Source organism: Ctenopharyngodon idella, chromosome 14 (genome assembly GCF_019924925.1).
Source record: "Ctenopharyngodon idella isolate HZGC_01 chromosome 14, HZGC01, whole genome shotgun sequence".
NCBI classification, from domain to species: Eukaryota; Metazoa; Chordata; class Actinopteri; order Cypriniformes; family Xenocyprididae; genus Ctenopharyngodon; species Ctenopharyngodon idella.
Window position 1 is genome coordinate 19712012 of NC_067233.1, and position 26754 is coordinate 19738765.

At 37.5% G+C, this 26754-nt stretch overlaps 1 protein-coding gene across 3 annotated transcripts in view; it reads right to left on the bottom strand.

Annotated features, from left to right (window-relative positions):
* Positions 1 to 26754, bottom strand: part of stox2b (storkhead box 2b) — an 86818-nt gene that overhangs the window by 50275 nt on the left and 9789 nt on the right. The window contains exon 1 of one of the 3 annotated variants that reach the window (XM_051860732.1): positions 97 to 1753. The exons of the other annotated variants lie outside the window; for them this stretch is intronic. Within the exon in view, the coding sequence (XP_051716692.1) occupies positions 97 to 262 (166 nt within the window). The 5' untranslated portion in view covers positions 263 to 1753. Of the gene's footprint in view, positions 1 to 96; positions 1754 to 26754 lie in introns of those variants that run through there. 3 annotated transcript variants of the gene reach the window in all.

A 26754-nucleotide genomic window follows, 5' to 3' on the forward strand; every position in this document is an offset into this window, starting at 1 on the left:
AGGATTAAATTCAAAAACAAAATGCAAGAGGGCTGTAAAATTAGATACACAATTTAATGAATCACTTCTGCCAGTGTAGCGTAAAGGACAACTGACCTGTTATCATGAATCCTCTAGGGGAGTGCGAGATGAAGTGTTTAGGGTAATGTTTGTGGAGCCGGTAGTCTTTCTCGCTCCGTGACCGAGTGCGCTCAGAGGCCCGGTCTGAGAATTCGGAACTGGGCCAGGCCCTGCGCAGAGTGGTGCTGCGTGTTTTTTTCATGATGAGCCTGGATAAACGCAGTGTGCCGTCACCAGCTCTGATATTACACCACCACAGTCACACTTTGGACATGGCAGGACACGGTCTCTATCCACCTCTTTCTTCATACGACAGTCAGGGAAATGCACACACACGCAATCACAGATGCCCGGGTTATAAAGCGGTTGTGGAATCCCTCAGGAATGGTTTTGGGTCCTCCCGATCCTGAATCCGTCAGCTGCAGATGCATCCAGCGATGCATCACCCTCCACGCACCTAATCCTGGCTTACGGTTTCTTCACGTGCAAACAGAGGCACACATGCAGACTACTCTCACATGCTCTGCGATAGTAGCGGCATGTGGATGGAAGACGAGGTGGTGTGTGGGAGTGGAGGGAGGCAGGGTACGAGGGGACTCATGTGGGAGAGATGGAAGGAGGGGATTTTAGAGGGGTCGGAGTGGGGGGCTGCAGGGTTTTTGCACCGTGAGAAGAACCCTAGATTCAGACAAAAGATCAATTCAGCAGAGCTTCACTCCACTAGTGCAGAGCCATCGAGACAAAAGAAAACCCCAAAAACAAATTAGACTTTTAAGACCAGAAACCACAGAGGAGACAAAGTCTCAGGCGGTTGTCTTCGTGTGCAGGGCAGGGGTCCTTCAACCATGCAGAAATGACAGGGGGGGGGCATATACTGGAGACACAAGATCCAAGTCCTCCCCCTTCTCCGATTCAAATCCAATCCTGGAAAAAGACTGCTCAATCTGTTAAGAAAAATAACGTCACACAGAGACATCCCACTTCTAACAGAGACATTTCTGATGCATTCATAGCCTGTGACCAAGATAAACACTGATACGAATACATGTGAAACGTCCAGAGTGAAAGGACGTTGAAGAACAGTCCGTCTTATAGTCTTTCTCCAGGCTGTGTTGCCTGACTTTCCTCTACTTCACCACACACTCATAAATGCTCTCTCGCCAATGCTGGCGCATGTAGCTCCCACTTTCGCCTGCGCACGCTGATGATTTGAGGAGCTGTCCGTCTTCAGACTTGTTGATCCAGTCAGGGTGAGCTTCTCACCGCAAAATCTTCAGGGCTTTCTCTCGCCGTCTCTTTCTCACTTTCTGGCAGTGAGCCTAGCCTACAGAAACACTGTGCTTTATTTACATACGGCGCCTCGCAAGCTCACCAGACAGCCAAACCGATGCAGTAAAGAGCGTGTGAGAAATGAGGACGAGTCGTCCCTTATCTGCAAGCGACGAATGACAAAAGAGTTGAAGCTTGCAGTGCCCCGCTTCCAAAAGAACTTATTTTCTCTTCTCTTCTCTCACTTTTTATACCAAAAAATCCCTCCTTCCTCCAGGCAGAGTCATTCACAATTCCCACTCGTTCCTGTCAGTCGAAGCACCAGCTGCAAGAGAAATTCCTCTGGAATGCAATTAAAGAGATCCCTCCACGGCAGCGAGAGCGGGAAAAAGGGGGTTCGGGGAGCAGTGTGGAATGGTGAATGGAGATCTCTCCCTCCCTTTCTCTCTCGCTCTGTCACGCTGTCATCCCTCCCTACCTCTCCTGACAGGAGGGCAATTGCGCAGCTGTTTGAGAACACAGCCAATCACTCCTTAGCAGCAAATGGAGAGAGAATGCGACAGGATCTCGATCTCTCTTTAATGCACAGCAAAAACACATTGCATTATTTAGTCAGAGTTGCAGAGGGGAATACGATAGTCACAGCAACACACAAAAAGAACAATAATGGATATTTACGAGAAAATCTTATCCATACACACAAGGATATTAGGTCCGAACTGTATTAAAAAAGGTATAATTAGAAATAAAAGGTGTTTAAATAAAAGGCATACATTAAAAGGTGTTTACTTTACAACTTTTGGCACTTTGTCTCCCAGGGATTTTTATTAAAACTAAAAAAAAAAAAAAAAAAAAAAAAAATTTTTTTTTTAGCATGCCTTCATTTAATTTAGCCACTTTTTAATCTTAATCTATGAACATGAATAAACTTGAATGATTACATGCATAAAACTGCTTATCTAAAATTTATTTTTATTATTATTATTATTATTATTATTATCATCATCATTAATATATATTAAACATAATATTCAATTATATTCAAATATTCAATACTCAATTCGCGAAAATTGATTTTAGTTTTAAATAAAGTTTTAAAAAGTGTGTTCAAATCATGTGTGTTACCATGATGGTGTTTAGTGTTCGTGTAAATGACACTGTGCACCTTCTATATATTAGTATTAACCTTCTCAGCTGGTGGAGAAGCTGCTTATGATGAACTTTGATTCATCATGTGTCTCACATCACCATTGTGTTTGGTGGTGTCAGTGTATTATACAGGTACAAAACAGATATTAGTTCTTCAGTAGGATGTTAAATTAACATTATATCAGTTAACGAAATATGGTATTTTACTGTAAATTTAAGTTAAATCTGTAAAACTTAAAACGTTGCTACCGTATTTTACGAAAAATTTCTGGCAACCACAGCTGCTGTTTTTTTTGTTGTTTTTTTACCATAAATTGAACAGATTTTATTTTACAGTGTAATATTTAATCATGTGTACTTGTCAAATTCTATGAAGTTAATCATTTAAATCAGTCATTTTAAATCCAAAAATGTCTAAACTGTCAATCCACAAATAGCTATTAAACTCAATACATAGTTTGAGTTTGAACCTTCACAAGAGCAGTACCCTCAAAAGGTACATCTACCTATGTACTGTACCTATCCCTAAAGGGTGCATATAATGTACCTTTTAAGGGTTGATAAGGTACAAAGGTATACATACCTTTAAGACTACAGCCACAGTGACAAACTGTTATACTCCTAAAGGTAACATTTTGCACACTGTTAGTACACAAATTAAACTAGTAAAAGTGTTTATTTTCTGAAAGTCCAATAGCGTCACAACAATAGACCCTTTTCACAGACTGTGATGACACGTTTTAACGGTCATCAATATCGTAAATCCTGCAAAGTTTTTTATATTTTCATTTTTTTTAAAAATTTATTTACATTTATAGCACTATACTTAGTATTATATTACCGTTGCATCAAATTACAAAAAAAATAGTTAACGCTGCTGTGAGGGTGTTTCTAATACAGCGGCTATGGAAGTGACGGTAAAAATGACATCTTTCTCTCTTCTGACTGCCGTTATCAATCGCTCTCTATTTTTTTCCTCTTTTTGAAGGTTATGAAAACAACATTGTGAAGTTTTTCTTTTGCTATTTGTGCAAATGGAAACACAAAAAATATATTTAATGAAGTCTCTCATTCACCGCTATAAAAGTTTACCCAACTATGACAACTTCCGCTACTGAGAAACACAGAAATGTGAAAAGGGTCTATTGAGGAAACACCCTAAAACACCATTTATACAGGATCTCCTCAAGACGCTGTGCACGCGAGATGCCATTTTGTTCAGTATAATTTGGCTCTAGTTTTCAACAAACTGTATTTAACAAGGCTGCTCTTGCTCTCGGTCTCGTTCACCTTCCTCAGGGCAGATCATTAATCAGAGGGAGGACTCCCTCTCTGTCCGGTCAAATGAGCAGTGAGAAACTAATGTTTTTCCAATAAGCCCCAGATCAAAGGTCACCCATCCATGAAAAAAGCAGACTTCCACCATCTTTCTCATCAATTTCAACAATCTGTGCCCATTGCTTGCTGCAAACAAATTGACATCAGTGTTTCCTGAATGGAAACAAAAAGACATTTCGTAATGATTCAAAGAATGGAACAAATAATTTATAACTATTTATGATGAACCAAACGGTGTCTTTTGAGCTTTGGAAATGGTTTGCTTGAGCGGTGATGCTTTGCAGGCAGAGGGTGTTGGGTTACAGAGCTCTTAATGGAACACTACAGATTCATGGAGAGCAGAAACCTGCTGTAGGTCAAATTCAACCTTGGCTCACTAGTACAGACTGCAGGAGTCTTGGCAAATGCACTTTACAACTTTCCATGAGGTCTGGACCGTTTCGAGGAAGACAACGCTCCTACTGTAACAAGATTTATCTAGTTGGATGTAGAGCATGGAGCTAGCAACACCAAGGTCATAGGTTCGATTCCAAGGGAATGAATACATAGAATGCATTACAAGTCCCTTTGGATAAAAGCATCAGCCAAACAAACAAATGTGTCTTTCAGATTGTCCACATTTGCATTTAACATTCTCTGACCAATTGCAACCCATCAACACCAAATGTTTTTCCCGACACTCCACTGCCTGGACATCTTGGCACGACAGTGGAAAGCCCTCTGCTGTCATTTCGTGCCTTGCAAACCCTTAACACTTCATTCCTCCATGGCTCTCGTTGTCTGGTTATCTCCAGCCCAGGCCAAGGTGCCAGTTCTCCAGGTCTGAGTTCACATTTCCTGGGTCTGTTGTGGCTCATATTTCTTGTTGTGTTATGTCAGGGCCGCCAGTGATGACAGGAATGCAGACGAGGGCCTGAGGAGCACGTCGTTCCTTACAGAGAAAGCTGACAGCGCAACCCTCTGAGGGTGTTAGTGAAACGTAGTGCAGCCTGATGTAGCATAACACATGGGATGGCGAGTCTAAGGGTGCCAGTCTTAAAACAACAAGTTGATAAAAATAATGATAAATTGATAAAACGGCAACAACAAAAGGTCGGTGTTTGCACTGAGCACTGAGAACCACAGTTCTGTAAATGTTATGTAAAAGTAGTGAAAAACCTTTTACATAAAAAAAAAAAAAAACACATTACCATTTAAATGTTTGGGGTCAGTACGATTTTTTTTTTTTATTAATTATTCAGCAAGGACACTTTTACATTGTTACAATGGATTTCTTTGTTACTATTTCTGTTTATCAAAGAAAATGTACCATTGTTTCCACAAAAATATTAAGCAGCACAACTGTTTTCAACATTGATAAGCAATATGCATCAAATCAGCATATCAGAATGATTTCTGATAGATCTGCTGAAAATTCAGCTTTGCCAACAATTATCAATTACATTTGAAAATATATTCAAATAGAAAAGTTATTTTAAATTGTAATTTTGATACAATGAATGCAGCATTGGTAAGCTTAAAAGACTTTTCAAAACATAAAAAAAAAAAAAAAAAATCTAACCAACCCCAAACTTCTGAATTATAGCCGTTATAACTGTTGTATTCTTTTACTATAAGATTCTGATTTTGGTAAAATAGAGCATCTAAACCGCAAACAAGTGTTTAAATATCAAAACATTCATATTATATTTGTTGTTAAACATCAAATTTTAGGGTTTAAACAACTGAAACTTGAATGTTTTCTTTCCCCTAAATCACTTTGTATTTTAACGCTTATATTTTAAACAATTTTGCACACTTAATAATTAAATGTTATATTCAAATTGTTTGAAAAAGACCACCGGCCACTATCTAATCCGATAATCAAGCAATAACCAACAGAGTTATTGATTATCAAAATAGCTGGTCACTGCAGCCAAGTCTAAGGTATAAGAACACCATTTACAATGATATTTGAACTTGGTACCATAGTAAAACCATGTTTTTTTTTTTTTTGTTTTTTTTAAGGGGACCTATTATGCCCCCTTTTACAAGATGTAAAATAAGTTTAGCTCAAAAGTTTTAGCTCAAAATACCCCACAGATAATTTTATTATAGCATGTTAAAATTGCCACTTTTTGGGGGTGAGCAAAAATGCGCCGTTTCAGTGTGTGCTTTTTAAATGCAAATGAGCTGCTGCACTCGGCCTAAGAGGGCGGAGCTTCAAGAGCTCATTCTCTGATGTCAGGAGTCAGTCAGGACGCACTATAAATGTCAGAAACTGTGAATATATGCTGCATGGATAGTTTAGTTTACTTATGGTTATAACTTGTATTCTTCTTGTTTTTATCCACTATATTAGTACAAGCCTGTTTACCGATGAGTTTTATAACGTTTATTGTACTTCACACAAAATATGAATCCCTGGTTTCACAGACAAGGCTTAAGCTAGTCCTAGACTAAAATGCATGTTTGAGCTGTTTTAACTGAAAGCAACTTACACTGACATATCTTAAAATATGTCACTGCCATTGTTTTGTCTCAAGATGCATACCAGTATTGTTTTTTTCTAGGGTGTTTATAAAAGCTACTTAAATACCCTAATAGAAATAAAGCCTAATCCTGTTGATCGATTGCTCCTGTCTGCCTCGCTGCTCAGAGTGGTTTGCATCTGTAGCTCCGTATAGCTTTGTTTTGAATCTCTTACTATCATTTCTTGTTGTTTATATTATCATTACCATATATCTAATATTGCCTATCGCATTAATCTGACATCGCTAGCTTTTAATCTAAATCGCTATCACAACGCGTTAGCATTTCGCTAGCTTATTAACTTGTCATCAGTCTCTTGCGCACTCCTTTTTCTACGCGTTCAAACAGCTGTGGTAAGTCGGATCAGTCTACAAACATGGTGAGTCATGTCATCCTCTCCTTCTATTGTTACTTGCTCTGCCTGTCACATGCTTAGCATAGTTCTCTCTGTCAGCGACGAGGGATTCACATGCCATAAATGTAGGGAGATAGTCAGGCTGACAGAGAAAATCTCAGAATTAGAGACATGCATCCAAACTTTAATCGAGGATAGTAAGAATGTAAGGGCTTTAGATACTGTTTTGGATGCGACTAGCTTAGTGAACTTTGTACATTGTTCGGTTCCGGCTATAGAGCCTGCGCAGCAAGGCAATTGGGTGACTGTGAGACGGTCTAGTCGTGGGGAAAAAAAACACAGCTCTTCTGTTCCCAGCAGCCATATCACCCTGTAGCCCAAGACTGGTTGCCCACTGAAGCTAAGCAGGGCTGAGCCTGGTTAGTACCTGGATGGGAGGCCTCCTGGGAAAACTAGGTTGCTGCTGGAAGAGGTGTTAGTGAGGCCAGCAGTGGGTGCTCACCCTGTGGTCTGTGTGGGTCCTAACGCCCCAGTATAGTGATGGGGACACTATACTGTCAAAAAGCACCGTCCTTCGGATGATACATTAAAACCGAGGTCCTGACTCTCTGTGGTCATTAAAAATCCCAGGATGTCCTTCAAAAAGAGTAGGGGTGTAACCCCGACATCCTGGCCAAATTTGCCCATTGGCCTTTGTCCATCATGGCCTCCTAATCATCCCCATATACTGATTGGCTTATCACTCTGTCTCCTCTCCACCAATAAGCTGGTGTGTGGTGGGCGTTCTGGCGCAATATGACTGCCGTCGCATCATCCAGATGGATGCTGCACATTGGTGGTGGCTGAGCAGATACCCCCTTCCATATGTAAAGCGCTTTGAGTACCCAGAAAAGTGCTATATAAATGTAACAAATAATAATAATAATAATAATAATAATAATAATAAAAAAGTTCTGATTAGAACATCAAACAGGTTCTCCCCACTCAGTGACACACCCACTGAGAATCCTGTTGAAAGTGCCCTAGTTATTGGCAATTCTATTACACAGAACATGAAAATAGAGACACCAGCCACCATAGTCACATGTTTGCCGGGAGCCAGAGCGCCTGACATCAAAGCAAATTTAAAAGTGCTGACTAATGCTAATCGTAAATACGCTAAGATTATTATTCACGTCGGCACTAATGATGTTCGACTTCGCCAGACGGAGATCACTAAAATTAACATTAAAGAGGTGTGTGAACTCGCAAGTACAATGTCAGACACTGCAATTTGCTCTGGCCCTCTCCCTGTTCGTCAGAGTGATGAGTTACTCAATGTTGCAACAGAAACTATTGACTGACAATATTAGAGAGAAAATTATAACCATGCAACCGTCTACTACAGTATTGCGTCAGACAGTGCATTTGTAGTATCCCTGAGGAAAAAAATCAATTCATTTGCTGCTATAGGTGAGAAAGAATTGTCTAAACTTGTTAAATCATCAAAATCAACATGTATGTTAGACCCTATACCGACTAAACTATTGAAAGAGATGCTTCCAGAGGTCATAGATCCTCTTCTTAATATCGTTAATTCATGTTTATCACTAGGATATGTACCAAAAACTTTTAAGCTGGCTATTATTAAACCTCTTATTAAAAAAAAAAAAAAATCCTAGAGAATTAGTCAATTACAGGCTGATATCGAATCTACCTTTTCTGTCAAAAATACTAGAAAAGGCAGTATCATCACAAAAATTATGTTGGCATTAGTGGAATTGCATTGGCATGGTTCAAATCATACTTATCTGACTGTTATCAGTTTGTAGTAGTAAATGAAGAGATGTCATATCGATCACAAGTTCAATATGGAGTACCGCAAGGCTCAATACTAGGACTGTTGCTTTTCACTCTGTACATGCTACCCTTGGGAGATCTCATTAGGAAGCATGGCGTTAGTTTTAACTGTTACGTTGATGATACTCAGCTCTATATTTCTTCGTGCCCTGACGAAACTTACCAATTCACAAAATTAACGGAATGCATAGCTGATATAAAAAAATTGGATGACCAGTAATTTCCTACTACTAAATTCAGAAAAAAACAGAGATTCTAATTATTGGACCAAAAACCTCTCCACGTAATAACCTAGAATACTGTCTAACACTTGATGGCTTCTCTGTTAAGTCTTCGTCGTCAGTTAGGAACCTGGGTGTGCTCTTTGATACCAATCTTTCATTTGAAAGCCACATTTCTAGCATTTGTAAAACCCACATTCTTCCATCTTAAAAATATATCTAAACTACGACATATGCTCTCAATGACAAAGAGGGAACAGTTAGTTCATGCATTCATGACCTCAAGGCTAGATTACTGTAAAGCTCTACTGAGTGGTTGCCCTGCTCACTTGATAAACAAACTACAGCTCATACAAAATGCAGCAGCTAGAGTTCTTACTAGAACCAGGCAGTATAACCATATTAGCCCGGTTCTGTCAACACTGTATTGGCTCCCTGTTAAACATCGTATAGATTTTAAAATCTTGTTAATTACTTACAAAGCACTAAATGGTTTAGCTCCCCAGTACCTGAGCGAGCTCTTAAAGGTCCCATGACATGCTACTTTTTGGATGCTTTTATATAGGCCTAAGTGGTTCCTAGTACTGTATGTATAAGTCTTTTTCCTGAAATTCAGCCTTGGTGCAGAATTTCAGCCACTACGAGACAGTCCCACAATGAGCTTTCCTCAGGACGTGCTGTTTCTGGGTCTGTAGCTTTAAATGCTAATGAGGAGGAGAGAGGCGGGGCAAGGTGGAGGGTGGGTGTGGTCTTAACCAGCTTGCGGCCACGGTTCCATGCGCTAATGTTGACAGTGGATGTATCGCAATGGCTCGTAGACACGCAGTCGTTCAAGCGTTTCAGTTCGACCCAGAATCCGATCCGGATGGAGAAGCACCGGATGAAGAAGTTGCAACTCAGATTGTGTCAAAGCAGCTTTACAGTGATAACTGGTATATAATTTTTAGCTGCACTGTAGCTCTTAAAGAAAATGGTGTCATTGGTGTAAAAATGGTTTAAGTAAATTCAGTATTGATTCATTCCATTGTAAGAGTCAATAGTTTTATATGGACTAACTTTGTTATGGTACATAAACATGATAATTTAGTCTCATGTAATTCCCATCTGATTCAGTACCATTACCATCTAATACTATAACTTCACCATGGTTCCACTACAATGCTTCCTGGAACAAAAAGTCATCTAAAGTGTCTCTTAATTTCTAGACAATGTTATTGGGTTCCATCAAACCATTGTCAGTGACTGATCACACACTTGTGCTAGGTTTTTTTTAGTGCATGAAGCTCATAGCACCCCCACCCCCCACCATGCATGAGAAAAACGTGTTCTGAATTATCAACCCTGCCCCCCACTTTCAAACCATACTGTTTTCCTTCTCTCTCACCCTCTTTTCTTCCAGGATCATCACATTCTCCTTCTCCCTCCTCTCAGCACCCCATACTGTAAGAAACACACTGCTGATACTCCCACGCCAAACAATCCCAAACATGCCTTCATTAGTGAGTGTCAGAAAGCGCTCCAAGCTACACAGACAGCTCTGTTTGCCCATATGTAGGCCATTCCACCTCCAAAAATACCACAAATCACTCTTATGCTCACCATTGTAATGAAACAATTGGACAAGCTCTTCTCTGACGATATGAATTAGCGTGTTGAAACCAAGTTGCCTCTTATTTTACATCAGCATGAACTGAACATGCAGTCACATGTACATCATGTCTCTGGACTACAGATTTCAAAAGCACCAATACTCAGTCAATACAACAGTTAAGTAGTAGTAATAATATTTAACAAGAAAGAGAAAAACCACTCACTGCTATAATTTTTTTTTTTGTTGACCTGAATAATTAGAAAAAAAAAAAAAAAAAAAAAAAAAAAAAACTTGTTTACTTAAGTGAAAAATACTTAAAAGCTACATACATACAATGTAGTTTTACATTCTTATTCTTATTATTAGTATTATTATTATTATTATTACTCCTCCTATAAATATTTACCTGAAAAGGAAATAAATATGTTTACATTAGGGATTGTGTACTGTACAGTTGTGTTTGCTGTGGTAGCAAAATGGGTTTTGGTAAATGTAAAATTCAACTACTGAAAGAATTGTGTTGCACCGGCTTTGAGCAAGAATGCAAACAGTTGGAAACCTTAATCCCAGTTAAAGTCATGTGATACCCTATTGTATTTTCTTGATCTGGGCACTTTGTGTATTACTCAATGCTGCTCCCAGGGACCAATAAGCAATGCGTATTTTGGATGTATTCCTTATCTCACTTGTATTCCTATGGCACCTGATTCAACAGCTCATCAGCTCATTAGTAAAGTGCACATGATCTGTAATGGGTACATGTCCACTGGTGTGGAAGAAACCCGCTCAATACCACCCAAAACGCCAGAGGTCTGCTGCTTTGGAGAGTGTCTGTATACAACAAGCGTGATTAAGACACATTATGATTTTGAATGAAAAAGAAATAGGATTAAGAAATAAATACATAATATGTGATTTTAAACTGTAAAATATGTATTTTTTCCAGTTAAATTTCAGTTAAAAATACATATGCACATTTATGCATATATATATATATATATATATATATATATATGCATAAATGCATAAAATATATATACACACACACACACACACACAATGTAATATTTGCAACTCATAAAAATCAGAAACAAAAAAGTAGACTTGGACATTTGAACCCTATTCCATGTGTCAATTTAATATACTTGTTAACCCAGCCACAGACTAGCTACCACGGAAGAGCAACAAGAATAAACTGTTAAATGAAGTCCTGCTCACCTCCACAACAGCTGACACATGTGCATGGGAATCTAGAGCATGAGTGAGAAACACTGATCTAAAACCACCTCCATTAGTGGCCTTCTACACAATCTGACCAGAAACAACCAGCAGTAATGTCTGTTTACAAGAGTCCATGTTAGATGTGGTGTGTATTATGAAGACAAGATGGGAAAAGCACATTGCTCTCCATTCTGCTAACACAGGGTGAATGTTTTGGATTATAAAGTTGGTCTGAGGACATATTTCTGAAAAATGCAGTGTTATTTAAATGGAATGTGTTCTTTTCCTCATATTTCAAACTATAAGCCCTTAAAGGGGCCATATCATGGAAAACAGAAATGTTCTTGCTCTTTGGAAATAAAAGATTTTTATGTACTACGTAATATTTACAACTCAAAGTTGCCTCCCTAGTTCATCCAGAATATTTATTTAAACTGTAAGTAACAGGTCATTCAGAAGTCGCAATTGTTGTGTCGTCACAATAAGCAAATTATCATATGACTGCCCAGAGCCCACATTTACAAGTTTCAAATCATAAGAAGTTCCTAAACTGTTTTTAGTGAGAGAATCTTTGACTAACATTAAAATGCCCTACAAAAGTGGAAATTAAAGCATTAAGAATTTGACAATGTGAAATGCATGTGGATGTTGCAGGCAAACTAGAATAGGAATGAGGAGAGCTCTCCATGTGCGTGTCCTGAGAGGAAAGCGCCAATGCCAAACTGCTGCCAATGAGGCCAGGCTTCTGGACTCCTCCTGCTGTAGCCTAATTTCAGTAAAAATGAGCAATTATAGCCCTCCATGAAATAAATAGCCAGCGCAAAATGACCTCTGCCAAACCACAGCTCAATGGCCTCAGTCCAAACCTAAACCATACAGGAGGAATTTCAACATTCATTAGGTACCTGAGTTCAGCATTCACACTGTTCTAGACAGTTCTTTGGATCTCTAGGGATGGCAGACTGATGTGTTTAAAAGTTGTGGATGTGAAATAATGTGATCACACTGTAAAGATTAAAGAAAATAGGACTAGCGGTGGTTTGAATGGCATGCCGCTCAAAGTACATTAGAGGTACGGGTTTAAAATTGTTTTACCAATTTAAAGGGGTCCTTTTATACTTAAATTTTCAACTTTTTTTGGTGTGTAATGTTGTTGTTTGAGCATGAAAAAGGTCTGCAAAGTTACAAAGCATAAAGCCACTCCAAAGGGAGTTATTCTCTATATCAATAAGCACTGTTTCTGAAAAAATTGAAAAACATTACTGAACCATGAAAATGTATGGTACTTTTAAATATAAATAAATATTAATATATTAATTATACCTTGATTATTCATGTTAGTTCATAGTGCATTAACTAATGTTAAGAGATACAACTTTAAAATGTAAAAATGCATTAGTACCTGTACATGATGAAATTAACAATGAACAATACTTTTATTAACATTAGTTAATGTTACAAATGGACTCAAATATCGCCCTATAATAGGAAAGTTAGTGTCTGTTATTGATCAGAAAGTGCTCCTAAATTTTTTTTATTAGGAGCACAAGCGCTCCTAAAGAAAAATGCTAGCGTAGAGCCCTGAAATTGTTACCACTTCATATAAATCCAAACAGTCATGCTTAAAAACGGTCAACTTTAAGTATCTACACAAAGGCCTTAGCATTGAAATTAGACGTGTATATTGTATGTGAACTCTTTATATAGATTTGCTTCTATTTTAGAACACATTAAACACTTAGGTTGGACTTTGATGTGTTTTTGTCACATTGGTTTAACCGCTTGAGGTACTATAAGTTAGCGTCCTCTCAGCCTCGACGGCCAACATATTGCTGTTCTTCACTAATGCAGCATATAGTCAACAAAATAATTACTTTATAATGATATGAAAACATACGGTAGTGTGCTGTATACATACTGCTTCGCTGTCTATGTTTTTATGTCTATGACATCTGAAGTGTCCCGCTCTGTGCAGTGCGCAGACTCACGTGTCAAAACAAACACCATGAGGCATCAGTGATCATTTTATTTCGCCTCTAGAGGCCGCTCTCATACTGTATAATGACTGCAGACCCTTCTCAGCCGCTCCAGCAATGGACGCAACCCGGAAAGATTATTGGTATGGATTTCTGTCGGAATGAATATTTTGGAACTGATAACCGATTGTTCCAGAAAAATGGTGCTGAAAAATCCATACCAGCAAAAATCCATAATCGGCAAAACCATTCAATCAGTTGATGTCTAATCTCGACTGCAGTCTTGAGCTTTCTTCCAGGAATGAACACGTCACAATATTCCTCATTTAAATAATTCTTGCTCAAAGCATACACAAAAAATGGGGGGTAATTTGCGACAAAACAGTCATGACTAGCTAGTTCATTTCTTCAACGATGCATTGTACTATGGTAGTTAAGCAGCGAGTTATGTCGTTGTATGGGAAACGCACCCCAGAGCGTTACTGACAGACTGGAAGGAGAGGTTCTGCAACAACGTAAAATATGTGAAAAATAATGTGTTTAACATTCAAGCACGAAAACCTATTCTAGCATACCTCAAAAACAAAATCAAGACCTTGAAAAAGGCCATAATATAGGTCCCCTTTAAAGAAAATTAAAAATTTTAATTTCCTTTAAGTTCACAGATAAAATTACTTGCTCTAAAAACCTTTTTGTTTGTGTCGATACCTTTAAGACTTACGTTTCAACAAACACCCGGTTTCTGCATGGCCCTTGCAATGACCCTTGTTTTTTTTTCCTTTCACCCATACACACACATTCTACAGACACCCCACACTCTTTAATCTAATTTTCATATGATACATGCCTATATCAAGTCAAGCTGCACACATTAGGACATCACCATTTCCATTTTCCAGGCACAAAAAACTCAGAGGACCTCAACAAATCACATACATCTTGGCATTCTGACATGTGTTTGGCCATCCCTGAGTTCTTGTCTTCTGGGGAAACTTTTAATCACCCTCACTCCCTGAAACCACACACAAACTCTATCTGTAATCCTGCTCTACATCTTTCAACAGGCCGGCCTATTACAAAAGCATGGCTTTAACAGAGAGAACTGAAGCTGCCTGACAGGTTTGTTAAGCCCAAAATCAAAAGATAAAAATGAGAAGTTATATTTTGCACAAAGATATAGTATTCTTGTTACTGTAATACAGTAAAGAAAATAATCCTGCTCAGTTTCATCATTGTCGTCATTATTAAAGTTAGCATATGTAAACTTTCAAACTCAAATTACATTTATGTATTAAAACTCAGAATGGTTTAAATATAAAAGGACTATAATACAAAGCAATCAATTCACACATGCATGTAAATAACTTCATTTTCAGACAGACTACTTCATCAAAAATAGAAATAAGGCCAACTGAACAGCCGCTTCCAGTTTGGGCAGCTCTGTTGATTATAATGGGAGTGATCTAGTTTCACTCATGTCTGGTGTAGACACAAGTAACCAAACTTTTTTTTGACAGATGCAAATACTCAAGCCTCTTTGTTGTCGTCACCTAGTCTACAGCTGCATTTTTTCATTTTAGGCTTATAAGCAGCCTCTATATTAAAGTCAATTCACACTGCACTGACAGACACTGACAATCACCAGATTACAGTAGGTCACTTCTCAGACATTCCACGACCCGACAAATGCCGATTCAACATGTTCAATTGGTGAAAACAAGAGCCGACCAACGCCTAACACACCGATCCTACAAAACCCAACAAAATGTCTGTTGCCATTTGTCGGCGTCTGTCGGTGCAGTGTGAACTGACCTCAAGAGCATTTAAAGTGATACGCCAACCAAAAATTAAAGTTCTATCATGATTTACTCACCCTCATGTAGTTACAAACCTGTATGTCTTACTTTTTTTTTTTTTGGAATACAAAAGAAGATATTTTGAAGAATGTTGAGAACAGCATTGGAGCCGACTGATGTCCAATGTATGGACCAAAAACAAAAAACATTTCTGAAAAAAAAAATAAAAAAAATAAAAAATAATCTTTTATGGTTCACAGAAGGAAATAAAAAGGTGAGTAAATGACAATTTACATTTGGGTGGAGTATTCCTTTAAGGCCAAAAACAAAATGCAGAAATCAATAACTGATTTGTGGTCCAAATCTAAGATTTTAACTACACAAAGGGTCTCATGAAAAAAAAAAAAAAAATTCTGATTGTTTTTCTGATTTTTGGTGCTTAATTGTCATGAAAATAATGTCATAAAGCAAAATGTACTAAACTAGAACAAGAACCAGAAATATAGATCTGTTGATGGCATGTGTTCCAACGGCTTTCATGAGGTGTCTTCTTTTTTTGCAATTTTGCCTGTTAGTACAATAAATCACAGCAAAAAAAAAAAAAAAACGAAAAAAAAAAAAAAAAACCTGAGTGATGTTTTAAGTTCTTTCAGTGATGAAAAAAACCTAAATATTTTTCAGAGAACATTAGATGAATCATTAAAAATACAGAATAACAAAAAAATAAATGGGACATCTGATCATCCTGCGAGATCAATAGCTGTGAAAGTGGTGGTGAACTCGGTTCGAACTCTGGCTCAGAGGCGGCGCTGAATTTATGCAACTAGGTCGCCTGTGCACGAACGACAGCTTCAGTCAGGCAGCCTGCCACCGAGCGAGGGCCCGCTCGCTCCTCGCTGCTTCATTAGGGAGCTCTGCAAAGCAGTTTCAAACAGAATACATCATGTGAAGTAGATTGAAATCCAAGCAATTAAAGGGAAACCCCTCTGCTCTTCAAAGGCACCGGGAACGAGCAGGAACAGATATCTCTATTGCCCCCCTGCCATTTCACAGCCGAGAGATGACCGCAACGTCTTTGTTGAGTTGCTCGCTCAATCATCACCGGAGAATCAATGTATTCTGGCTTCAAACGTACGGAGGCCTACTTTCATGGTCTGATGGTAAAGCACTTCGGTCCAAACCCTCTGCGTGGCACCATGGCGTTAAGTTAAGCACTTGGCTGGCATTAATATATGCCGTGTCTCTCCGAGGGCCTCGTAGTGATCCTCGCCAAGGCTAATCATGGTTTAGCAATGAGCGCAGTGCCGAAAGTTTTATCGTAGAGGTCTTAATGAGTGCACCATACATTTGGCGAGGCCAATTTGAGCAGTGTCCAAAAAATCTTAAACAAGAGCCCTGTCTTTCTCTTGAATCATTCATTGTAGTGGTTCAACATATCACAAAACTCACGGTTCAGATTATATTACATATTTGGGGGTGGGGAGGGGGGGGGGTAACTTTGCTTTCCATAATACTTAAAGAACACATTAAGGCTATGTCCACACGAAGTCAGAGCTTTCCCTATCCTTTATTTTAGTAAAGCTAATAGGCTCAGTAGCTTCTGCAGCACAAACACAAGCTGTAGTCCGCTATTGTTGTTGTTGTTGCTGTTTTGTGCTTTTAGCGCTGTCTGACTAGGGTCGACACGTGGGGTATTTTCACAAAATATATGGGTTGGCTGTACACACGAAAACGCAAGGGCGTTGTTTTCAGATTTATCCACTCTGGGACCCGGTCTGGACGAAACGCCTATACGATACAAAAAATTTGCGTATTCAGCTAAACTCGTCTCCATGTGGACGGGCCCCAAGTATTCCAATAAGACAGCAAAAACTAACATTCTTAAAGGCAAGTGAACAGTCAATAAAAAAAAAAAGAAAAAATACACCAATTACAAGCATAGATAAATACAAAATAACAGTTACAAATAAAGTAAGGTCTAAATGTAGTATTCATTTCAGGTACAGAAATTTAATAATTAAATGCAAAATAACACTATAGTCTTCACTGTATAAATTTGATATAGATTAATCTTTGTTAAAGCTGTGTTCTGTTGTTTGATTAACATTAATGGCATGGACAGCAGCATGTATTCATAGGCCGCTGTCACTTTAAGACTTAATGCACGGATCCAATATAATAATGCACATCTGATTTCTTTCTCAGTGAACTGTTTACGTTCACTTAAGACGAAGAACACAAACACTTGCAGAGACTGGTATTTTGACAAAATTTTGTGTATGTGTCCATCCAAGTGCAAGGAGACGCGAAAGAGGAAACAATTCGGAGTTAGCACACTATCTGAAATGCATCCCTCTCTCTGTGTGTGTGTGGCTGTGTGCACAAATAACAGCGCAAGTAACAAATTAAATTCTCTTTTGCCTCTTCTAGCACTGGAATGGTTTAAAATCTATTGAATGTGTAAACTGAAAAGACAACACACCTGCAAATTATAAACTTTCACTCTACGGTGGTTAGGCTAAACTTGCAATGAATCCGCGAATCACATGCGTACCGAACCGTGGGGCCTGGTCCTGTACGGATCACGGATCAACTACGATCCGTTTAACCCCTAATTCATTGAGATTCAGAATCGTCTGAGATACGGTCATTGATATGTCGTGATCTCCACTGCTTTCATTCAACTCTGTTTCCACAGCAGTGCAGCACATGGGCACTGGCCCCCAGCCCGGAGAGGAAACTTCATCATGATTTGACCAATATAATATTTGAGTAATTTATTCCTGGGGTCCAGGGCCAGACTCGCATCCAGGGTTGATTTAAGAGTCCCTGCTTTGTTGTAACTCTCTGCAGACATTCTGGAAGAGGGCAATTTCAGCTCAGCTGTGTGTAGTTTGGAAACACACTATCATGGCAGAATAGAATAAAATGAAAGAAAATAAAGCCTTTTTTAGACTCTGATTTAAAACAACACAGCAGAGTTTCATAAAAATACAGCTTAGACATGTGCAAACGCTTAAAAAGTGAGAAATTGTTTTATTTCACCTAAAATGGACTTCACTAAGCAATAGCAGAGGCATACATATCTTCATTATGTCTTCGACTTGACAGGATATTTCAGGAATTAAAGGAATAGTTCACCCAAAAACTATTCAAAAAACATTTTGTCATCTTTTACACACCCCGTGTCATTCTGAACATTTATTATTTTCTGTCTTCAAAGAAACACAAAGAGATGTTATGCAGAGTTTAGAAGTCATTGAATTAGGTCTGTAAGATTTTTCAGCATCATTAATCATCAGTCTTCAGTGTCACATGATCCTTCAGAAATCATTCGAATGCTGATTTAATCTGTGTATCATTCGTTCAGTCGTTTTTTTTATTTAATATTGAAAGTAGAAAAATGAGAAAATGGCTCCTTTTTCCTTTAAAAAAAAAAAAAAAAAAAAAAATTCAGCTTGATTTTTCATTTTTTGTTCAGGGGAAGAAAAATTAATAGCTTGAATATTTGATTTCTACACATGGGCGGGAATTAAATGCCCATTTCTGCTGAATAGCCAGCTGAAGACCAAAGCATGCTGTCATCAGTTCTTCCTCACTTCCGCACAGCAGAATAATAGTCCTCCTCAGCTGCGGTTGTACGGATTCTTAACGCGTTTTTTGCAAAAACATTTAATCTTTTTCTCATCAAACAACCAGACTAACGATGAAATTAAATATAAATTAAATATAATTAGTTGTAAATTAAGTATTTTTACACACCAATACAAAAAGGAAAGAATAATGCATTGACTTAGGTTTGGGTATATAATAGGTCTATAACGTACACGCAAGATGTCATTCTGACTATCTGACATTCAGATAACAACAGAGAGATTAAAATACATACCCTTCTTCTGAGTTTTATAATGTAGGCCTTGTGAATGTATTATAATTGATATCTCCAAAGGACGCACCGCAAACTGCTGCACACTCACACACAGTGCATGATTTTTATAAATTTAATAATTTGCCATATCAGTTTGTTTCTCACCAAACCCTACAGTATACCTTCAGAACGCTTGGAAAATATGGCACGAGTTGCATAGGATTATTTTATGACAGATTTGCATCTGCTTAAAAAAAAAAAAAAGTGAGTCACCATTCTCTGACATTAAATAGGCAAGTGCGAGCAGGACTTTGTGTGCGTGTGTGTTCTGAAAAAAAAAAAAAAAAAAAAAAAAAAAAAAGGTAATAAGCTTTTAGAACAACATTAAGGTGAGTAGTTACCCTAGTTCACACAGTTCCAATAAGTTGTGATGGGTTAAACTCTAAGCAAATAAACGCACCTACGGTCAAGCGCAGACCAGTATTGAAGTGCACAGGAAATATGCAGCAGTCTTTGATTTGCTGAGTTTATTTCATTAATATTGAGTATTAATTTATATTATTCTGCTGTGTGGAACTGAGGAAGAACTGACGACGGCACGGTTTGGCCTTTGGCTGACCAATCAGAAGAAAGGGGCATTTAATTCCTGCCCATGTATAGAAATCGAATATTCAAGCAGTTTATTCGTTTTCCTTCCCCTGAACGAAAAATCAAGCTGAATTCTTGTTTTTCGTTTAAAAAAAAAAAAAAAACTAAAAAAAACTAAAAAGGAGCCATATTCTCATTTTTCTTCTTTCAATATTAAATAAAAAAAATGACTGAACAAATGATACATGGATTTGATTTGCTGCTCAAGAAACATTTCTTGTTACCAATGTTGTGCTTAATATTTTGGTAGAAACCATGATACATTCTTTTCAGGATTTGACAAATAGAAAGTTCAAAAGAATGTCTTTTGTAACATAAATCACTACGTTTACATGTGATTTTTTTTATTTTTTTTACAATAATCAGAGTAAGGACTTAAATCGCAGTAAGATGTTTACATGACACGAGTAAAACTCTTCCCATTTACATAAGATTTTCATTATTCTGATTATTTGCGTAGTATGGTTATTTTTACCGCCATTCGTCTCATTCCCCAATGCATAGCACAAATTATGTACTCACATACAGAAGGTGTGTTACTGGCTAGTGGCCACTGTTTTAATCCACTTACGTCAAATGCAAAACACATTTCTATGGACGTATTGGATATTACTGGGGTTGTTTATGCTGCTGTCAGGTTCTTCCCAACTTCTCTGGATGAAGATAAGGAGCAATGTATGGAAGTAAAATAATGACTCAAGTATTTGAAATAAAAAAGCTTGTTGAATTACACTAATTAAAAAAAAAAAAACATGCCTTGCATTTTTATGCATTGTATTTTTAGAGCTTGCATGTTTATGGACTGAAATCCAACAGCTGTAAATATAAGCAGTGAATATTTCAATTGAAAACATTTCGCATACATTTTCATTATTAAAAATCCAATAATCCTTATTCACCTTTCAGATTTCACTTCCAAAATATTCGGTCTGTTTAAAAATACAACCTATAATACTCAACAGGCAATTTTTGGTCCATTTTATTTCGCTTTACACATTCGCTTCCACAAATTTTTACTTAATATTTTACTTTAAAAAACAAAAAGTTTTACTTAATATTAATATTTATATTTATTTTTTATTAAGAACTGCAGTTATATGAGTGCTGGACAGGACTTTTTTTCCTTGTATTTCTCGTTTTGTGTGTCTTTGGAATTAGTTTTATTTAAAACTTTGTGTGCTTCCATTTTGGCCAGGACTCCCTGGTAGAATAGATTTATATCTCAATGGGATTATTCCTGGTAAAATAAAAGGATAAATAAAGTAAAATAAAAATTCAGTGGTTCAAATTCGACACTGCACATCTGTGCTGTTCGTCGGCCACACCAGTAGGTGCCGCTAGGGGCTGTAGACAAAGACCAAAGTAACGGCTTATGAGAGTCATTCATTGACAATTCCATTCACAAAAACGGATTTACAGAAATGGTGCAAGTATGGTAAGCATATATGATGAATATCATGGCCAGTATATATGCAGAAAAGCTGGTAAAAGACACAAAAGTTGCACTTACGTTTAATTCAATGTCTTCACGGTTATTTCCCTGTGTATAGCCTACATGTAAGTAGCTTTCTCTACCGCGAACTAAATTATAACGTTATTCCCACCTGATGCTGTAGTACAGATCAAATATTACATCTAAGGAAGACATATATTGCTTTTATATAGCAGCGCTGTGCTGCAGTACTGGGGTTTCCCCTCATACATCATACTTCAGGATTCCCCCAACAACCTTAATATGAAACAAATGTCTTTACTGTCACTTTTGATGAATTTTGATGAAGAAAAAAAAAAAAAAAACGTACATTTTCATACACAAAAATATCAAATAGGTATATTAGAACTGTAATATAGCTCACAAGTTGTAAGGACTACTTTTATGATACTTTATTTCTTCATGCTTTTAAGCTTTTTTGGAGTTTGGGAGTATAGATCATCCATGCTCCTTTTATAGCAAAGAGCAGCTCTGACATGCTGACTTCTGTTGGGTTTCACAGATAAAAGGAAATAATTTAGGGTTAGAACAACAAGGTAAAAATAGACAAAATGAGCATTATTTTGAATGAGCTACTCATTTATTGCATTGTTTCTTATCCAGGAGATAAACTATTAAGATAGATTTGCCAACACCCTGCAGCAAACTGGCAACCTGAACATTTAAAAATAGCTGTAATCAATGCTTTAATCAGCTAGAATAACAAGTCATCTCACACACACACACACACACAGAGATGGTGGTGTGACTAGGGTGTGTTCCAACAAGCTGAAACATTTTTCATATACATTATTTTATTTAATGAGGGTACAAATCCCGGCTACAGATTGTGTTATTGTTGTGATAGTCATTACTGTATAATCATCATTATCAAAAGACAGGCAGCTCTTTATTCAGGCGCAAAAGTGCTGGAATAATAAAAACCTGATGATTTTGTTCTCACTCACTGGAGAAGTGATTTGAGTACACACAACGTTTGAGCTCCATCTAACTGGCTGAATTATGTTAGTCTATGAATTTTATGACGCATGGCGGATATTTTCTGGGAAACTGCTAAATGCTGTATCCAGACATTTGAATGGCCAAAACATGAACTAAAGAAACAAGTAGCGTTTAAAATGTTTGAAATATGCCATTTCAAAGCGTGAAATGTTATAAAATGAATCTGCCTTCAGTGGGAAAAAAAGACAATGATTTCCGCCTTGCAGATGACAGCCATATCTAGAGACCAGCAAGCAACCCCTTATCAACACCCTAGCAACCACCTAGAACATCTTAACACTGACTTTTCTGACTTCTCCATTTTGTTTAAAAAAATACAAAAATCTACCTCTATTTACAACACTAAATACTATGCTAATACTAAGCCTCTTTTCTAGTCAAGAAATCATCTAAGCCTCCAAGTTTGGAGACCACCCTGAACTTCTAGAAAAAAGAAAGAGACAGAGCAGTGAGGACACAAGCAAGTGAAAGCCAGTGTGAGAGTGAATGTCATTTGGCCTGTCTGAGCAGCCCATTCATAACTCCAGGTCACAAGGCAAAAGAAAACAAAGAAATCTGAGCCAAGAATTTAAAGCTTTGTTTTTCTTCTGTGAGAGAAGACCTGGGATTGAGTTCCGGAATCATTTGGCCAGTGTCCCCTGTTCCGCAGTTAGCACAGAGCTCACAGGATGTCTTCCAGATGACATAAGAACTGAATGGAACCCACTGGAGCGACGCTGCAACGAAGGGCATGTGTGTTGAAGGACTAGGCGATATAGAAAATATTCATAAAATATTAGCAATGATTTTGCTGGCAAAATAAAATTAGGCAGCATCATGAATCAGAGTATTTTTTCCTAAAGACTTGTTAGATGAGGCCAAAAAGTTTTGTAGAGCTAAAAATGTGTTAAAGTTGGTACGTTTATGTGAATCCATTCAAATGGTCCATTTAAGTAAATCAATTTTAAACTCAAACAATTTGCATCAACACTAAAGAACGGTTCATACATTTTTTAAATAAATTAGTAATTTTATTTTTTGCAAGTTAACATTAAATTGATAAGTAACAATTGTAATGTTACAAAAAAACTTTCTATATCAAATAAATGCTGTTCTTTTGAACTTGAACATGAAAAAACATGAAGTTTAAACAAAAACATTAAGCTGCAAAAATGTTTAACATTTATCATAAAAATATTTCTTAAAATCACCAAATCAGCATATTAGAAATTTCACAATATTACTGTTCTACTGTATTTTGAGCAAATAAATGTAGCCTTGGTGAGCATAAGAGACTGACCCCAAACTCTTGAAAGGTAGTGTATTTTAGTTAATAAATAAATACAGCAATATTTATTTAAACATAATTTTACTAGCTATTATACTGGTGAACACACATCAAAACAATTAAATATTCTTCCTGTGTAAATTTAGTGGAGAAAAAAAGTGTGGAATGAATGCTTGAGTATTTTAGTTCTAACATTAAACATCTAATTGGCAACAATGGCTGCTTCTTTAATGAAAGTGAAATAAACAAAAGTCACCCTAAGCCATTTCAGAACATACAGCTTACATATCAAGACTTATAATTATAAAATAATATTCAAAAGGCTGGAAAATATTTAGCTATATCACCCAGTCCTAGTGTGTTGTAGCCACATATGCCACGTCACTGAAAACAATTTTAACAACACATCTGACATGGAAAAGTGGGCAAGAAAGAGGATACTACAGTATACCACAAATGCAAATGGGTCACTTTGGGTTTTTATCTACAACATTTCGAATAAGAGAGCTTACTCAAGGGTTGAGAAGATTACACAATGAATCTTTTCTGGTATAGACATGTTAAGCTTCCCACAAATGCTTTTTAGAGCATATAGCATTAAGCACAAATGAAAATAAAGTACGGGCTGATCTTAGATACATTCACTTGAATCCAGTTGTGCTATTGAAGTGTTGAAAAGCAGAATAAATTCAAACCAGAGCTTCACTGTCACACACACATCAAGCCAGATGGAGTGTAAAGAACAAACCATCAACATGTAATGCATTAGTCCTTTATAATGTATGTTATACATGGCCTGATGTCACATGATGACTTCACAAATACAGTATATGTATATGTTCCTCGTATGCCTGTATGTTTGAAGTTTGCATTTGTTTTAAACTTTTTTTTAATTCTTTGATTGAAATTAAATATATTTGTAAAGACTCCACTAAAAACACACTGGAGAGGATTTGATGAAAGTATTGTCAACGGGCTTGTCAGACTGTCTTTATGAAATGTCTTAAGTGCCATTTTCTAATCAAATTCATTCAAAACATATTGTTCCTTGGTGTTTGTGAGATTTTTTGACATGATGCTGCCTGCACATGTTCTCCAGATAATTTCCCTGAATATCAGTTACAAATAACCCAACTATTCATACAATACGAATGCACTGAATGTCTAACATCAAAGGACATCAATCACACAGCTGATTACCCTGTTGTCACGTCTGCTGGAATTGGGTCACACTGGACTGTTACCGATTATCTATAGACAATATGTGCAGAGAAACACGCATGCAGCCATCTTTAGAATTTTGTTTTTGAACTTCCATTATTATGGTAGCTCTGTATATTTCTATGGCATCACTGTCCAAGAGTAATTAGCTGGTGAAGTGGACTTATTGTAGAGTTAACAAAAGTTTTCATGAGCATTGTAATGTTTGAAGCAGATGTCATTAGCATCAGTAGATCGGGAAGATTTCAAAATGAGCGGTTCATTCATAAATCCCCAAGATCTTACCTTCATGCTGTGGAAATACAAACAGGAAGACAGAACAACGAGTGCAGCGCTGAAAAGGGGCGTGGCTACATAAGGTCTAGTCTATACTGTTAAACAAGAGCCAGACTAAATTAATATGGGAAGCAATTATGCATGCACAAACAGTGCTACGCTGAGGGTCAAACATAGAAGAGAGGAAGTTCTGTTTGAGAAGAGAAAGTCCCTTTCAAGGAAAGTCTGTTCACTCGGCAGCCATATTTGCAACTCCTCTGGGCAGCTATTTTGGACATCCAAGACCAAGTCCAATCTATTTGAATGGGGAATCCTGAAATCTCAAACTGCTTACCAAATTCACAATTAAATAACATATTTCAAATCAGCAACAAAATCTGACATGAACTGTCACTAGGGCTGGGTATTGAATTTGATACTTTTTAGTAACATATATATTATATATACAGGTGCTGGTCATATAATTAGAATATCATCAAAAAGTTGATTTATTTCACTAATTCCATTCAAAAAGTGAAACTTGTATATTATATTCATTCATTACACACAGACTGATATATTTCAAATGTTTATTTCTTTTAATTTTGATGATTATAACTGACAACTTAGGAAAATCCCAAATTCAGTATCTCAGAAAATTAGAATATTGTGAAAAGGTTCAATATTGAAGACACCTGGTGCCACACTCTAATCAGCTAATTAACTCAAAACACCTGCAAAGGCCTTTAAATGGTCTCTCAGTCTTGTTCTGTAGGCTACACAATCATGGGGAAGACTGCTGACTTGACAGTTGTCCAAAAGACGACCATTGACATCTTGCACAAGGAGGGCAAGACACAAAAGGTCATTGTAAAAGAGGCTGGCTGTTCACAGAGCTCTGTGTCCAAGCACATTAATAGAGAGGCGAAGGGAAGGAAAAGATGTGGTAAAAAAAAAAAAAAAAAAGTGTACAAGCAATAGGGATAACCGCACCCTGGAGAGGATTGTGAAACAAAACCCATTCAAAAATGTGGGGGAGATTCACAAAGAGTGGACTGCAGCTGGAGTCAGTGCTTCAAGAACCACTACGCACAGACGTATGCAAGACATGGGTTTCAGCTGTCGCATTCCTTGTGTCAAGCCACTCTTGAACAACAGACAGTGTCAGAAGCGTCTCGCCTGGGCTAAAGACAAAAAGGACTGGACTGCTGCTGAGTGGTCCAAAGTTATGTTCTCTGATGAAAGTAAATTTTGCATTTCCTTTGGAAATCAGGGTCCCAGAGTCTGGAGGAAGAGAGGAGAGGCACACAATCCACGTTGCTTGAGGTCCAGTGTAAAGTTTCCACAGTCAGTGATGGTTTGGGGTGCCATGTCATCTTCTGGTGTTGGTCCACTGTGTTTTCTGAGGTCCAAGGTCAACGCAGCCATATACCAGGAAGTTTTAGAGCACTTCATGCTTCCTGCTGCTGACCAACTTTATGGAGATGCAGATTTAATTTTCCAACAGGACTTGGCACCTGCACACAGTGCCAAAGCTACCAGTACCTGGTTTAAGGACCATGGTATCCCTGTTCTTAATTGGCCAGCAAACTCACCTGACCTTAACCCCATAGAAAATCTATGGGGTATTGTGAAGACGAAGATGCGATATGCCAGACCCAACAATGCAGAAGAG